The 16,997-nt window shown below is 36.7% G+C and overlaps 1 protein-coding gene across 6 annotated transcripts in view; it reads left to right on the plus strand.

Moving 5' to 3' along the window:
- USP40 (ubiquitin specific peptidase 40) overlaps nucleotides 1-16,997 on the plus strand; it is an 88,898-nt gene that overhangs the window by 19,864 nt on the left and 52,037 nt on the right. For all 6 annotated transcript variants that reach the window (XM_012434143.2, XM_064372871.1, XM_064372869.1 and 3 more), the window contains 5 exons: nucleotides 418-561; nucleotides 1,954-2,082; nucleotides 7,847-7,942; nucleotides 9,738-9,845; nucleotides 14,352-14,652. In XM_012434143.2, coding sequence (XP_012289566.1) covers nucleotides 418-561; nucleotides 1,954-2,082; nucleotides 7,847-7,942; nucleotides 9,738-9,845; nucleotides 14,352-14,652 — 778 coding nt within the window. The remainder of the gene's footprint in view (nucleotides 1-417; nucleotides 562-1,953; nucleotides 2,083-7,846; nucleotides 7,943-9,737; nucleotides 9,846-14,351; nucleotides 14,653-16,997) is intronic.

A 16,997-nucleotide genomic window follows, 5' to 3' on the forward strand; every position in this document is an offset into this window, starting at 1 on the left:
TTCATGAGTTCAGATCCTTTAAAACAGGTTCCTAGGTCCCAGGTTAACAGCTCCAGTTTTTCACTGAATAAAAAGAACTAGATCTGCCAGGTAAAGTGGAGATACCAAGGAGGAAGGAGAAAGGCCAGGAATTGGGCAGGAAATAGGCACCACTCTTCAAATAGTATTTCAGGATATCAACACTAAAGATAAAACTGGCTGGTAAATTATTAGTTGTAAGTGCAAATGAGTGGCGCCACCTTTATACCCATAAAATAGATGAGTTGATATCAAGTTATATTGAATCCATGGCAATTTGTTTATGTAATATTTCTCTTAGAACTGTGTCATAGGTTGTTTTTTCAGACCTTAAGAAGCAGTATGTCTCCTTTTCTATAACTCTGTTTTTAAAAAGCTTTGTAAATTCTCTTTTAACAGTTGGCCAAATTACGTAAGCTGCCTCCTTTTCTTACTGTTTCATTACTAAGATTTAATTTTGATTTTGTGAAATGTGAACGCTACAAGGAAACTAGCTGTTATACATTCCCTCTCCGGATCAATCTCAAGCCCTTTTGTGAACAGGTTTGAACAATTTTGTTTTTAAGTTCTTTCTTTTCCCCTCTCAAAATTGAATCTGTTATTGACCTGATTTTCAGTTGGATTTTTGCTAGAATTTCTCAACCTTGGCACTATTGACATTTTGAGTTAAATTATTTTTTGTTGTGGGAGACTGTCTCATGCATTAGGGTGTTTAGCAGCATCCCTGCCCTCTACCTATTGGATGACAGTAGCATCCTCACTCCCCCTCCCCCAGCTGTGGCAACTAAAACTGTCTTCAGACAAAGCCAAATGTCCCTGTCTCCTAGTAGGACAGGGTGGGCAAGATTACCCAGGGTCGAGAACCACTGATTTACTTAGAGTGATTTTGAATTTCTATAGTATAGATTTGTTCCCAGTTCTTCTCATTAAACTCTTCTTTAAAATATTTGAAATGAAAATTTAAGAACAAAATTAGAAGTTACCCTGCATTTAGAAAACTTAAAATTAATTGGTACCATTAATTTGGATTTAGTTTATTTTATATGTAATAATGAATTTATGCATCTAGAAAGTCAACAGGCAAATGGAAATTCACTAGTCTAGAATTTGTAATCCTTAAGACATAGGGAAAGATCCCTCAGATGTGAAAAAGGCTTCTTTTTTCCTCTGCATTAGAAATTTAAATAAACATCTTTAAAGTACCTCTTAATCTAAAGTAGCTTTTTATTTTCTTTTGTTTTTAATTCCTAGTGTAGGAGTACATCTGTTAGGCCACTCATGATTATGGAGCATATGAATTGTAGAAAGTGTTGATCATAGAATTAAAGCAAGAAAGAACCTCTTCCACTCAACTGCCTCTAAACAAAACCAGCTGATAGTCATAATTGCTAAGTTCTTATTCCATACATAGGACTGTAGCGTCAGGAGGAGTGATAGTTGCTCTTGCTTTGAGTTTGAGGCACACAACAACTTAGTTGGAATATAGGACAATTTCAGCTAGATATGTATCAATAAAAAAAATAGGTGATGCATTTTAAAAGAAGAGTATGTCTGTAAAGCAGCATAAATAGGTATCATACAAAGATGGGTTTCTCTTTCTAAAAATTTCTACAACAGACCTATTGAAAGGGTAGCATGTTTCATTGTTTTATTGGCTTACGTGATCTCAGCCAAAGTACATAAAATTAACATATTTTTCAGGTACATGTATTCAGGTTTAAGAGTCAGAATTTGCTTGGTGTAATTTGGTTTGCATTAGATTAATTTAAAAATTTTAAATTTAAAGCCAATTATTTGAATTCATCTTTACTCTTAAATAACAATAAACAGTGACATTTCTTATTAATTTCAGTAGTTGAAATTATTTTTTCTTTTGATTGTTATGTTAGCATTTTATGAAAACTGTATCAATCTTTATGTTCTTTTTTCTTTTAGAATGAATTGGATGACTTAGAATATATATATGACCTGTTCTCTGTTATTATACACAAAGGTGGCTGCTATGGAGGCCATTACCATGTATATATTAAAGATGTTGATCATTTGGGAAACTGGCAATTTCAAGTACGTATAGAAATTAATTTAGAAATATCTTTGCAGTTTATTTTCTATTCCTATTATTTTGTTAAGGATAATCTTTTACTATTTATTATATATCCACTCTAGAAAACTTTGACAGGCACTGAAAGTTAATACAGATACAAGTTTTAAATTTTTATTTCTAAATAATTTCACATATACAGAAAAATTACCAGAATAGTAAAAACACGTCCTGTTTACCCTTTGCCTAGATTCTCTGGTTGTTAACATTTGGCCACATTTGTGCCTGTGCATACACAGACACACACACATTATTAACATTATTGTTATTAGTGCTGAACCTTTTGAAATTAAGTTGAAGACACCAGGTCCCTTTACCACTAAATACTTCAGTGTTTATCTTCTAAAAATAAGGATATTCTCTTACATGAGCATTGATTCAAATCAGGAACAATTACTGATTTTTTTCTGAAAAATAAAATGATCATTCATTTAGATAACACACAATATTGCTTTTGTGTCCTGCAGATGGTAGGTGAAAATGTGATAAAAACAATAAATCCTTTGTCAATAGCTTTCACAGTAGGATTTAAAACCAGGGTGAATTTTGTCCTGTTTATTATAGTATGACTGTGCAGTCATGTCTTTTATGGTTGCTCTTTGAAACATTGCTCAATCACCAGTGATTGAATTACATTTAAAACTTTGATCTTCCTAGAATGGTTTCCTGTGAGAGGTATAAGAAGGTGTTTTTTCCACTTGAAAAAATTACCCATTTCTATGTATTGAGTAATCAGTTTTTCTCTACCAATCTACTATGCCATTTCTGTTATGTCTGCTGTTCGTTTTTGTGTGAGTCTATCTTTCAGCTCTCTATTCTATTCCATTGTTCATTTTTTTCTGTTTCTGGGCAAATACCACATTGTCAATTTCCATAGCTTTATAGTAAGTCATGATCTCTGGTAGGACAAGTCTCCCTACATGCTGTTATTCTTCAGGAATATGGGACCTCTCTTTGTTTTTTATGCTTCTGTGTACATTTCTAGCATCACCTTGTCAGTATTCTTACAGATGCAGACCACCTATACATACACACTCACAAACACACACACAATGGGATATCAAGTCTTCGTATGTGAACAAGATACACCTTTTCACTTTCTAAAGTCCCTTTAGTGTCTTATTAAAAAGTTTTATAATATTTCTCAAAAAGAGAATTTGCACACTTTCTGAGGGAAAGTGCTAACCAGTGCCTAGTTCCTAGGAAATTATAATCTATTACACATCAACCCCAAACACAGTAAAATATCTATAGGTAAGTCACAGACTGTCATGTTAGGACGCAAAATGCTTAAAGCATAGCTTCCTATTATCAGAAAGTTAGTGAATAATTGCTCCACATTTAGTTGTAATATGGCATCTCATGATGCCAGCAGTATCCAAGATGCAGTTTCTTTGTTGACACTTAGCCTGCTTTTCAAAACATTCATCCGTATTTCTGACGTTTTATCAGTTGTATTTGGAATGTATTGAGAAATATACGTTCTGTAAAGTTTGGATATGAAAAAAGTCAAACTGTGTTCTACCAGGAACATGTTTACCAGGGAGATGGTCTATACCTAAATTTTGTGTTTTCTGGAGTGTTTGTGGCTGGTGTATTGAAATACAGTTTTCTTAAGTATATTGATTTTATATACTAAAATATATAAAAAACAATTTATATACTAACAACCAAAAATCTTGCTAAACACTTGTGTTGAAGGCATTTATGGAAAAAGACAGTTTTGTTTCACCTGTCCAAATTCTTTGCCTTCCATTTCCTTTTCTTACTCCAATGACTGGAACTCCCGTTCTGGCTTGGGAAAGCTGTACAAGCATCACTCTCAAATGCTTGTGCCACATTTGCCAAGATAACCAGCTTGTTGGGCACCTTCCCATGAGCCAATCCTTATCATGTAATTGCACCTTCTCTCGAACTACCTTCTTGTATTTTTAGTTTCCTGTAGTAGAGAATCCTTAACAAAGTGGCCTTCTCACTCCCCCTTAAACTACCCCCATCTTTTCAAACGGGCTTTATTTTGGTCTCTCTTTAAGATGAAGCCTTTCTTTAGATTCTGATAGAAGCTTGTCACCAGGTCTGATAAATGTTTATTGTGGTGTTCATTTTTTTTGCCTTGCCCATTCCCATTGCAGTCCATGGCTCTTTTCTTCTAATTTTGCCTCCACCTGTTGTGACTTTCTTCAATATTGCCGTGTCTCTCTTCAGTCTTAGGAAGTGTACCCAGCCTCTGTGCCAGCCCCAGTTCTACCTCAGGGAGTGTGCCCTGCATTCCTTGATGCCTGCTTCAGTTTTTGCTCAGCCAGTTTAAAGCTTCGAGGTATTTTTCTGGCTGGCAATATTTATCCTCAGTTTTTCGATGCATAAAATATCTGTTCGCAATTTCATCTTCAAGTTTATCATTGAGGTCATGCACAAAGGTGGCTTCATACTCTGGTGAGGCAGCATGTTTTGAGAGTAGTGATTCTCTCTTCCTTGACTTTCTTTTGGGTTGTCGTTTCCTGGACATCTCTTTTGCAGTTTTGTGCTCATTTCTTTATAGTTGATGAGCTTGCTTTCTAGCAGCATCAGGATCTCTTCTCAGTTCTGTGACATGAGTCAAGGGGCAGGCAGGCATTCCTTCATTTGGCTTCAATCTCTGCACTGCCTGTCCATTTTTGAAGCTCTGACACCTTAGCAAGGTCTTCCTCAGGGCTTAGAAAACAATAGAATATTGTGCTTGGTATGTTTTCTTGTCAATGGCTATCAAGCATCCCATTTGTTAATTTTTTTCTTATTGTTCTGTTCTTTAAGAATCACTAGCTTTTCATCCAGAGCTTTATGGTGTTCAGATAATGATTGTGTGCTTTAAGAATTTCACCTGCATTAGATATATTTGGTGGACACTGTGCATGTCTCTTTACTACCATTATCCTGACAGATCCCCTGTGTCCACAGACAAAGGGTCCCAAATATTCCAATCATAGCCAGGTAGTGTTCTTTCTGCTTATAGTTCAGCAATTACTTCTTCCCTTTCAAGGAGCTGTTCCTTGCATACATGGAATTCTTTAGTAGGTACTGCCTGTAAGGAGTAATTTTCAGGACCAACCTCGTGTAATTTTCCCTGGGTTAAAGCCAACATTTTAGTCTCTCTTAGTGCACCTAGAAGATGATCCATTTCTTCTAGAATGGAGGCCACTAACTGCAAAAAGTGAATGTAATTCTGGCTAAAAAGAGGAGCCTGATCCATGCCTCCAACTTCCTGGTGGGATTTTTGCTTCACAGATAGTTGGCATCATTTGGATCATCATCATCTTGCACATTTGAGGATATGGGGCAAAGAAGACTCCATGGCAGCACCCAATTGGCAGCTCTATGACTGGACCAGCCTGTCCCCATATGGCCAGGGTCAGACACTGGCAGAGTGGAGGAGGATGGGGCCCAGCCTATATGTTAACTGCATCTACTTGTCACATGTTGGGCTCATAGGCTCAGGCATCATCTCTGCAATACCAGTTTGCCTCTCCCCTCCTGTCATTTTTAAATCTCTTATTCCATTGCTATAAATTTCTTCAAGCACCTTAAACATATTTTTTTATTTTCTGTCTGATAATTGCATCATCTGTGTAGGTCTGATGTGGGTATCTTCTGATGTTGCTGATTCTATTTCCTTGTGATTTTGTTATTTTGGACTGTAGGCTTCTTGCTTTGCTTGTTTGCTTTTTAAGAACTTGATTTATGGGAGTAATTTGAGGCCTGAGTTAAAAGTGTCTTCTTCCAAGAAAGATCTGTGTTTGTCTGTACACAAGCCTGGGATCACTACCAGCCCTTAACAACATTAAAATCAACTTTATGGTTTTAGAGCCATACAGCTAGTATGAATTTGAGCCTTTCACATGAGGACCTACTTATCATTAGAAGACATTTTTCCCCTTTCATCCAGTATCGAGGTCAAGGCAAGCCAGTTCCTCATTGTCCTTTATTGTAAAGTGGATTTTTTTCTGGGTCATGCTTATACTGAAGGTATAGCCATTTAGGTATTCCAGCTTTTTGCTGGATTTTATTGTTGCGATATATTAAAAAGTATGTATTTGGTCATCCTCTCCAGTTCCAGTTCCTAACACAGAGCTCCTTGGAATTTCCTAAGTGATGGGAGTGTTTTTTGTTATTCTTAACAAGCCTCTTTCCACCATACTGAGTTGATGCTAATGAAGTCAGTGTTAGATACCTCAGGATGGAGGCTAGTTGCCAGAGTAGCCAGTCCCATTGAAACAAAGTCCTTCAGGCCTTTTTTATTTAAAAAATCCCATTCATGAGGGCTCATCTTTTTGTGACCTAATTATCTCCTGAAAGCCCCACCTCTTAATACTATTGCATTGGCAATTAGGTTTCAACATATGAATTTTGGGGGACCCTAACTACTCTGGCCATAGCAGTTGGAGAGCCAGAGGCCTCATCTCTGGATTTCTTCCCTGCATTCCCATTTTACTTTTTGACCTCAGAAGATTTTCCTGATGTTCTTGCTAGCTCGTTGTGTGTTTAAAAAATGTTTTTACTTGTTTTGATTTTACTTTATCTAGCTTTTTTAGTAATTTTGTAGCAGGATGATTGTATCTGGCCTACTGTATTTTTCCATTACTTATTGGTTATTTATTTTTGGCTTGTGTTATTTAGAACTATCTGTATTTCTGGTTTTAAGTCAATTTAAAATACTTTTGCAAGATGACATGTATGGAAAAAAAAAGTCAATGAAAATAGCTTACTCAGGAAATTCTGACATATTCCCCAATACCTTCATAAAATAGAGTGAAAATTTGTATGATCAGGAAATATAAAGGAGTGTTTAAGCTGAGCCTGGCCTGCAAAGATGAGTAGGGTTTCCTTAGGTCAACACAAGTGAATGAGACTGTACAGGACAAAGGCCAGAAAATACTTTGAACTGAATTTTTTTTTTTTTTTTTTTGAGACAGTTTCACTCTTGTCACCCAGGCTGGAGTGCAGTGGTGCTATCTCAGCTCACTGCAAGCTCCTCCTCCTGGGTTCAGGCGATTCTCTTGCTGCAGCCTCCCGAGTAGCTGGGATTACAGGTGCATGCCACCATGCCCAGCTAATTTTTATATAAAAATATAAAAAGTAGAGACGGGGTTTCGCCATGTTGGCCAAGCTGGTCTCGAACTCCTGACCTCAGGTGATCCACTTGCCTCGTCCTCCCAAGTGCTGGGATTACAGGCATGAGCCACCGCGCCCGGCCACTTTGAACTGAATTTTAATGAAAACTCAACAAACCAAATTACGTAAAATGTAGCTAAAGTAGTGCTAAGCTGGAAAATGTTGGACCCCACTGCGTGTATTATGCTAGAAGCTTTACTTATTTCATATTCTTTTACAATTAAAGCCAGAGAGATAAAGTTAATTGTCCAGGATTGCTCAACCAGGAGCTGGAAAAAGCCAGGTCTGCCTGATTCCAAGCATATGCAGATTATTGTGATGTTTTCACTACCATTTAAATCACCATCTTGAAACCTCTTCTTTCTTTTTTTTGACAAGGTCTTGCTCTGTCACCCTGGCTGGAGTGCAGTGGTGGGATCACGGCTCACTGCAGCCTGGACCTCCTGTTCTCAAGTAATCCCTCTACCTCTGCCTCCCAAATTGCTGATATTATAGGTGTGAGCTACTGTGGCTGGCCAACATTCCTACTTTGTTACTTTGTAAGGGGTTAGTGATAGAAACTCATATTGTTTTCCTTCCTAGGAGGAAAAAAGTAAGCCAGTTGTGAATCTGAAAGATCCCCAGAATGAAGAAGAGGTTGATCATCCACTGATGATTCTAAAAGCAATCTTATTACAGGTATAGTATGTGTGTGTATGTGTTTGTATGTATTTGTGCCTGTTTGTATATATATGTAAGAATATATGTGGTTTAGTTGGTAGATCTGATAATATTACCATTCATAGTCTTTTTCCTTAAGGACATTCTCTGTATCTATATTTTAACAATTTTTGTGGGGATTTTCTGGTTGTGAATGAAACACATATTCATCGTAGAAAATTCAAGGAAAAAAACAGAAAATATATAAAAAAAAATGAGAAGTATAAATAGGCCAGATACTGACAGTTATTTTGAACACTTTGATATATTCTTTGCATTCTGTTTTCTTTATGTTTATATACATATATTGGAATTGGGTTATGATTTTTTATTATTATCATTTTAAACCAAATTGAACTTTACTAAATGCTGTTTTGCAATTTATTGCATTTTCATATTATCCTTTTAATGTCTCTGTGACTGAATTATATCCCCTTTTTCATTCCTAGCACTCACTGATAATACCTCAAGTATATGACTTTTAAAGTTTGTTTAATAAGCTGTTTTAAAGATGTGAGGTCTTCTTTCATTTATTCATTCATCTTTAATAAATGATTTGTTGGCCGGGTGTGGTGGCTCACGCCTGTAATCCCAGCACTTTGGGAAGCCAGGGAAGGTAGATCATGAGGTCAGGAGTTCAAGACCAGCCTGGCCAAGATGATGAAACCCTGTCTCTACTAAAAATACAAAAATTAGCCAGGTGTGGTAGCAGGCACCTGTAATCTCAGCTACTTGGGAGGCTGAAGCAGAGAATTACTTGAACCCAGGAGGCGAAGGTTGCAGTGAGCCAAGATCACACCACTGCACTCCAGCCTGGGTGACAGAGTGAGATTCTGTCTCAAAAAAAATAAAAATAAAAAATAAATACTCAACCCAGGTTCCCTAGTGGGGTCCCCTACTGGGGGCCTGGGCTGAGTACTTTAATTATATAGATCTATGACTACTGTATTAATTTGCAAGGGCTGCCATGACAGATGCCACAGACCGCATGGCTTAGATGATAGAAATGTATTTTCTGACAGTTTTGAAGGCTGGTAGTGCAAGACCAAGGTGTTGGCAGGTTTGGTTTCTTATGAGGCCTCTTTCCTTGGCTTGCAGATGGCCATCTTCTCCCTGTGTCCTCACATGGTCTTTAAACTGTGTGCGTGCTTCCCTGGTGTCGCTTTGTCCAAACTTCCTCTTCTTATGATAATGCTAGTCAGATTACTTAGGGCCTACTCTAAAATGGAAAACAGCCTCATTTTATCTTAATCACCTCTTTAAAGGTCCTATATTCAAATGTAGTCACATTCTGAAATACTAGGTTAAGAATTCAACATACGAATTTTGGGGAGATACAATTCAGCCTGTCACAGCTACATCTCACTCCCTTTTAGAACTTGTTTATACTTCAAAACATTTAGAGAAGACATTAATCATCTTTGTTTTTGCACTTAGGTATTTCTTCTAATTAATATCAGCAATTTACACATTCAAATGGGAAACTTCTTTTTAATGTTGGGAAGTTACCAAAACTTGGGCAACTTTTGACATTGCTCTTCAAATGGTTAAACTGTGACACATGGAAAATGACAAAAATCCAAGTTTTCTGAACTGAGGCTTAATCCAGTTTTTTAAAAACTTTTCATAATAAAATAATTATCATTGGATCCACTTACATGTTTGCTGTTCTAGGCATGTTTAATTAGGTATAATCCTGTTGGTCTCTTTGAATTTGTAAGTATGCAATTATTTCTCATCAGATTTTCTTAAGTGACTGTGTTTCTTTCATAAGGAGGAGAATAATCTAATTCCTGTTGATCAGCTGGGCCAGAAACTCTTGAAAAAGATAGGAATATCTTGGAACAAGAAGTACAGAAAACAGCATGGACCACTACGAAAGGTAAAATACATGGCATTGATTTGAGAAGTCCTAGTTCCAAAAAATTTTGTTATGATCCCAGCAACATGAATTCCATTGCAGAAGGATATTTAAAATAGGTGAAAATAAATTCACCGTATTTGTATAATGGCTAGAATTCAACTAAGTTACTTATTAAGTATTACTTACTGAGCTATTTATGTGAAACGAAGCAAAAATACTAGAGAGCGACTCATTAAAAATGTCAGAGTTCATACCCTAAAGCTTATCATTTTACTTATATAAATATCTTCAGGTATTCACCTAGATTTCACTTGATTTTTTACACAAAATTCTAGTAAACTCAATTACCTGGTTTCCTAGGCTGTAAGATTAGATTTAAAAACTGAAACTGCCAGGAATAAGAAGTAATGACTTGAGTGAAAACAGACAGGCAAAGCAGTACTTTAGTGTTGTAACCATATTGGAGCTGTTTCCTGAAGGAGCAGAACATTTACCTCAGTAAGTGTTTAAGTGCATCTTTTAATTGGACCACAAAAAAATTAGATTTTCTGTTACTTCTTACATTATTTTGAAAAATTGTAGCTTTTAAGGAATTTGTGTTTTTATCTATGGTGTCAAATTTATTGACAAACTTGTTCAAAATATCTTGTTATCCTTTTAGTGTCTGTAGAACCTTAAGTTATGTTTTCATTTCTGATATTAATAATTTTTATTTTCTCACCTTTTTTCATCAGTCTTGCTTGGTAAGTTTATTTTATTCTTCTTTTTTTTTTTGAGGCATCCACTCTGTTGCCCAGACTTGAGTGCAGTGGCATGATCTCAGCTCACTGCTTAAGCCCAAGAGGCAGAGACTGCAGTGAGCTATGATCATACACTGCACTGCAGACTGGGCAACTCTAAAAGAAAAAAAAAAAAAACCGAATACAATATAAATACTATATAAATAGTTGTACTGTATTTTTAAGTTTTTATTATTTTTCACTATTATACTGAGGACCAACTGTTTATATTCGACCATTTGACATTTCCTCTCAGGTCTTGGATGTTCTGGGGGTATTTGTTTTGTTTTGTTTTGTTTTGTTTTGTTTTGTTTTGTTTTGTTTTGTTTTGTTTTGAGACAGAGTCTCATTCTGTTGCCCAGGCTGAAGGGCAGTGGCACAATCTCAGTTCACTGCAACCTCTGCCTTCCAGACTCAAGCAATCCTGCATCCTCAGCCTCCCAAGTAGCTGAGATTACTGGCATGTGTCACCATACTCAGCTAATTTTTTGTATTTTTTTTGTAGAGTTGAGATTTTTGCCATGTTAGCCAGACTGGTATTTTGTTCTTTCATTTTTTTCTTCCCCTACTTCAATTTGGACAATTTCCATTGATCTGTCCTCAGCTTTGCTATTTTTTTCTTCCATTGAGACACTATTCTTTTAAGATCAACCAATGAACCAGGTGCAGTGGCTCACGCCTATAATCCCAACACTTTGGAAGGCTGAGGTGGGCAGATCACGAGGTCAAGAGATCGAGACCATCCTGCTCAAAATGGTGAAACCCTGTCTCTACGAAAAATACAAAAATTAGCTGGGCATGGTGACACGCTCCTGTAATCCCAGCTACTCGGGAGGCTGAGGCAGGAGAATCACTTGAACCCGGGAGGCGGAAGTTGCAGTGAGTCAAGACTGCACCACTGCACTCCACCCTGGGAGACAGACTGAGAGTCTGTCTCAAAAAAAAAACCCCAAAAACACAGAATCAACCAATGAGCTATATGTTTCAGATACTATACTTTTTAGCTGTATTCTTTCCACTTTATAATAGTTGTTTGTTTGCTATTATAAAAACTAGATTAATTCTGAATTTGATTCTGTTGACTCTTTTATTCTCTTTTGAATTGACCATTCTGTCTCTTGATTATGAATAACATTGTCCTGTTTCTTTGCATGTCATAAAACCTTTTTTTTGAGACGGAGTCTCACTCTGTAGCCCAGACTGGAGTGCAGTAGCGTGATCTCAGCTCCCTGCATGCTCTGCCTCTTGGGTCCCGGTTCAAGCAATTCTCCTGCCTCACCTCCCGAGTAGCTGGGATTACAGGCACACGCCACCACACCCAGCTAATTTTTGTATTTATAGTAGAGACGGGGTTTCATCATGTTGACCAGGCTGGTCTTGAACTCCTGACCTCGTGATCCACCTGCCTCGGCCTCCCAAAGTGTTGGGATTGCAGGTGTGAGCCACCGTGCCTGGCCCATGTAATTTTTTTAATATAAATTTTTAGTTTTTAATTACAAATTGATAGATTTTCATTCTATATATTTATAGGGGTACAGATTGATGTTTTAATTTGTAAATTCAAGATAGAATAATTAAATCAAGCTAATGACCATATCCATCATCTCAAATACTTTTTTGTCGTGAAACTTACTATCAGCAATTTTGAAGTGTACAGTATATTATTATTTTCTGTATTCACCACACTGTGCAATAGCTTTTTTAAGGAAAGCAACTTATTCCTACCATTGAATTGAGGCTTCGTATCCTTTGACCATCATCTCCCCATGCCTTGCCCTTGCTCCATATAATCCCACATTGTGGATGATGTGTCTTGGAAAGTCTGGATTGTTAACTTTTCTCTGAAGAGCTTTGCATTGCATTCTAACAAGCCCTCAAATTACCTTTGCATCTTTTAGATTCTGTGGAAGTTAGATTTTGGGCTTTGGTAGCGTGAGTCTGTTACAATTTTGCCTTTAGTTCTAGGGAATAGCTTAACCCTGGGTCATGGTCCTTCTTCCTACAGCAGGGCTCAGCTAACCATAGCCTGTGGGCAAAATGTGACCTTCTGCCTAGTCTTAGAGTCTTGAGCTAAGAACATGATTTACATTTTTAAATGGTTACTTTTTGAAAGGTGAAGTGAGTACTAAATAATGTTCTCAGTTTTGCTTCTAAAATATTTACCATCTGGCTCTTTAAGAAAAAGTTTACCATCTCTTTCTAATTTGGCAAGACTTCAACTCGATGTTCCTTCTTCTTGGCAGCAGGCAGCTCCGCTGATGTCGAACCTCCTAACTGATACTCTCTGCTGGGCTCTTTGAGCTGTCCATTCTACCATTTAGGAGTTAGCCAAGGATTTAGGGGGATTTGATACAGATTTGGGGTTCCTTTATGGGATCTCCCCTTTCCGGTATTCTCAGATTCTGTCCCGTCAGTCCAGTGAGACTCTTGCCTTTTCTTGAAGTCTGTTCCACCATGCACTACTACAGACTGGTTAGTGGTAGGTGAATCCAGAACTCGCCTGGTTTACTTTCCTTGTTTGAAGTATTAGGTCTTTTCCACTTTATGCCTACTTTTGGTTCCTTTCCCAACAGTTGTTTTCCTTGTTTTGCCTAGAGTTTATTGTTTTTATCAGAAAGATTAGTCTAAGAAAATGTCTTTGTCATTACTGGGACTAGACTGCACTGATGTTTGAGGCTTAAAGAGTTAATTCTCAGCTATCAAACAAAGAAAAACTTGGCTGTATAGAAAGTTCATTACTTAAAAATCCAAAGAACAAAAAAATGAAAAGAAAGTTTATTATTCAAAGCTTTCAAGTTGTTGATACTTTTTTGTGCCTGAAACAAATTAGCTACCACACTATTTTACCCTCTGTTTTCATGCACAATGTTAGCAGTGTTGTCTTTGGGTTATGCCCTACCCTGTTCTATTTGTCGATAAAATAATACTTTTGATTAGAGAGTTGACATTACCACAAATTACTTTCCAAGAGAAAAATGAACCAATCATCTTTCCAGGGTGATTGATGAAGTACGCAAGTGTTGAATTTAACTCCCAAGTAATTTTCTATATAAGGTAAATTAGGCTGAGAGAAAAGAAAGAGATGCGAGGCCACACAGAGGTTAGAGAGTGAGAGGATAGAGGACTAAGGGATGGGGAGGTAGAGATAGGCAATAGAAAAAGAGGTTTTTTTCTTCCTAATCCTTTAGCAAGAACTTTTGGATTGTGACAACCCTTTCTATGCTTTGATTTTCTGAGTTTGTCTGCCATCTTTTAGAACAGACAACACTCACTTTAGCTCATGTTAAAAGATGATTTAGGTTGATGATTACTACGTTATCCCAACAGTCTGTCTGGATTTTCAAATTATCTTTTATGGTGGTGCACTGTGTGATTGCCTTTGTTTTGTGGCTTGTTTAGATTACTTTTAAATATTTCAAAAGTGTTTGTTCTACCTAATCTGTTCCAGTTAAATACTCTTTTAAACAGCACTAGTGAGGTATAATTGAAATGCTTTTTAGATTGTAGCATAGCGACTTCCTCCCTTGATGTAACTATCAGACTATTTAACAGAGAGAGCACTGTGGTTTTATTAAATGTTTTATTAGACCTAGATGGATGTCTCCCCGCTAGCTGGCCAGGCCAGAAATAAAGATGAAGTGAAAAGATCTAATCGCAGAAGGGAAGAAAACATTTTAAAAATCATGTCTAATTTTTGTTTGAATAATTAACCTAGCATTTGTGGTTTTTGTTTGTTTCTGTGTAGTTCTTACAGCTCCATTCTCAGATATTTCTACTCAGTTCAGATGAAAGTACAGTTCGTCTCTTGAAGAATGGTTCTCTCCAAGCTGAGACTGATTTCCAAAGTAATGACCAGCACATTTTCAAGACGCTTCCTCCAGAATCCCCAGGTTTAAACGATAACATCTCCTGTCCCCACTGGTTTGATATAAATGATTCTAAAGTCCAGCCAATCAGGGAAAAGGATATTGAACAGCAATTTCAGGGTAAAGAAAGTGCCTACATGTTGTTTTATCGGAAATCCCAGTTGCAGAGACCCCCGGAAGGTATGGAAAGAAAAATGTTTCTATTTATTTTAGTTAATGGCTTTTGAAGAGAAACATGGAATGCTGTTTGCGTTTTTATTCTTTCAAAAGAACTTTTACTCTTGGAACATTTTAAAATATTTTAAAGCTAACAATAAGAGCTATATTATGCCAAATAAAATCTAACAATTTGTCATTTTATAAAGATTATATACTTCTCTTTTCTACCGTATAGTAGTGTAAGATCATCATTACATTTTCAAAATTGGATTTCCTTGGATAGCATAAAATCACCTTCTTGTGTTGGCAAACTTGAGTGCGATTGCCATGTGCTCAGACTTGGCTCTGTCATTCAACCATATGTTGCCTTTGAATTTTAAGTGGCCCTGGTCTTATTTTATATCTTCTCCTTTATTTTCCTGATCTTTTTTATATCTTCTTCTTTATTTATATTATTTATCCTTTATTTATATCTTTTCACATCTTCTCCTTTATTTTCCTGTTTTTCAATAATACTTTTTGTTTATTTATTTATTTTTAGAAATGCGACCTCTCTCTGTCTTCCAGGCTGGAGTGCAGTGGCCTGATCGTTCACTGCAGCCTCAAATTCCTGAGCTCAAATGATTCTCTTCCCTTACTATCTTCCCTTACAAGTAGCTAGGCCTACAGGCACATGCTGACAGGCCTGGCTAATTTTTTTCATTTTTTTAGACTCAGGGTCTCTAAACCCAGGTTGGTCTCAAACTCCTGGCCTCAAGTGATCCTCAGACCTCAACCTCCCAAAGTGCTGGTGTCACCAGTAGAGGGTTGTGACTGCAAGTTGTCCAGGTTCTTGGCATTTTGAACAAAGAATTGGACAAAATGCCCAGCAGTGCAAAGAAAGAATGAAGCAACAACAGAATGAAAGCAGGGATTTATTGAAAACAGAAGTACATTCCAGCGTGGGAATGGCCAAGCAGCAGCTCAAGGGCTCATATACACAATCTTCTTGGGTCCAAATACCTCCTAGAAGTTTTCTCTTGACCACGTCATGCTCACCTCATGTAAATGAAGTGGTAGCCTGCAGTCAGTCTGATTGGTTGCAGAAAGCAGCCAACCAGAGGCTGATGTGACTTTACAAAGGTCAGTCGTGTGTGTAAACCTCTGATTGGTTGCTTTTTGCAACCCATTCAGTGGCTGGAGTGAAGTTACAAAGTTGCAAACGAAGACTCCACCCACAGTCTGATCTGTTGCAGACAGCCAGTTTACTATAATCTGTGCATAGAAAAGGTCAAACGGAGTAGCCTCTGGTCCGTTTGTTACTTAGGCGCCAAAAGTTAGGGTTTTCCTTTCAATTTATTTCTAGGAAGTCTGTGTGAAACAGCCTTAGGTTCCCTGTCTCCAGACCCTATTCTCCTGCCTCACTGGGATTATAGGCATGAGGCCTAGTAAGATTTTTTGATCACTTCTCAAAGTCTGCTCAAAAGTTAAAAACTCTAATGAGAAAAGCTTTATAGATTGAGGCATATCTATTTTTAGAGATGAGGATATTGTTTTTAGAGAATGAAAATAGCCATCATTTTTATAAAGAATAAGAATAAAGCAGTTACTAATTTGTATGTAAATCAAAGGAAATTAACTTTCTATATCTGAAACAGTTACATAACTATGCTGTTAATCTAAAAGGGTTTGTATTTTTCTGGGAGGAAAAAAGATATGGAAATGGTTCTGGTACAAATACTGTGTATCAGAATTCACAGTTATAGAAATATATTATCAGAAAATATCTTCAAATGGAGTATTAGTATTTTTTACAGAATTGAATTTTAGTGTGTACATAATTGGAATGTGTACTCAATGACCATTTTCTGGTTAGCTTAGGAATTGAACAAAGATCCAACCAAAATCTCCATGTATTTTTTTGGGAATTAAGGGATAGAACTTTACGAAATGATTCTAAAATTCACCTGGAGAAATAAAGTAATAAAAATTGAAGAAGAGACGACTAAGGGAGAATTTGCTGTATCAGTAAAAACATATTTGTAAAGTTATAGCAGTGAAGACAGGGTAGTGATGATGCAAAAAGGTAGACAGACCATCGAAAAAGAGCGGCAAACCCAGGAATTGATCTAAGCATATTTGTATTTTAATCCATGGTAAGGTAGCTCTTTAAATATTTTGGGGAAGGAAGGGAGTATGAATTATTCAATAAATACAACTGGGAAGTTGATTAGTTGCTAGGGAAATAACTAAGGCATTTTTCTTTATTATATAAATCACTTAAATGAAATTATAGTTCCTTTAATATTTATGTAAAAAAAGAATCATAAAATGTGTAAAATATAAATATTTGATCTTAAGGTAAAGAAGACCTTTCTAAACATAAA

The sequence above is a fragment of the Aotus nancymaae genome, unplaced genomic scaffold (assembly GCF_030222135.1).
Source record: "Aotus nancymaae isolate 86718 unplaced genomic scaffold, 86718_ANA_hifiasm-v0.15.2.pri h1tg000008l, whole genome shotgun sequence".
NCBI classification, from domain to species: Eukaryota; Metazoa; Chordata; class Mammalia; order Primates; family Aotidae; genus Aotus; species Aotus nancymaae.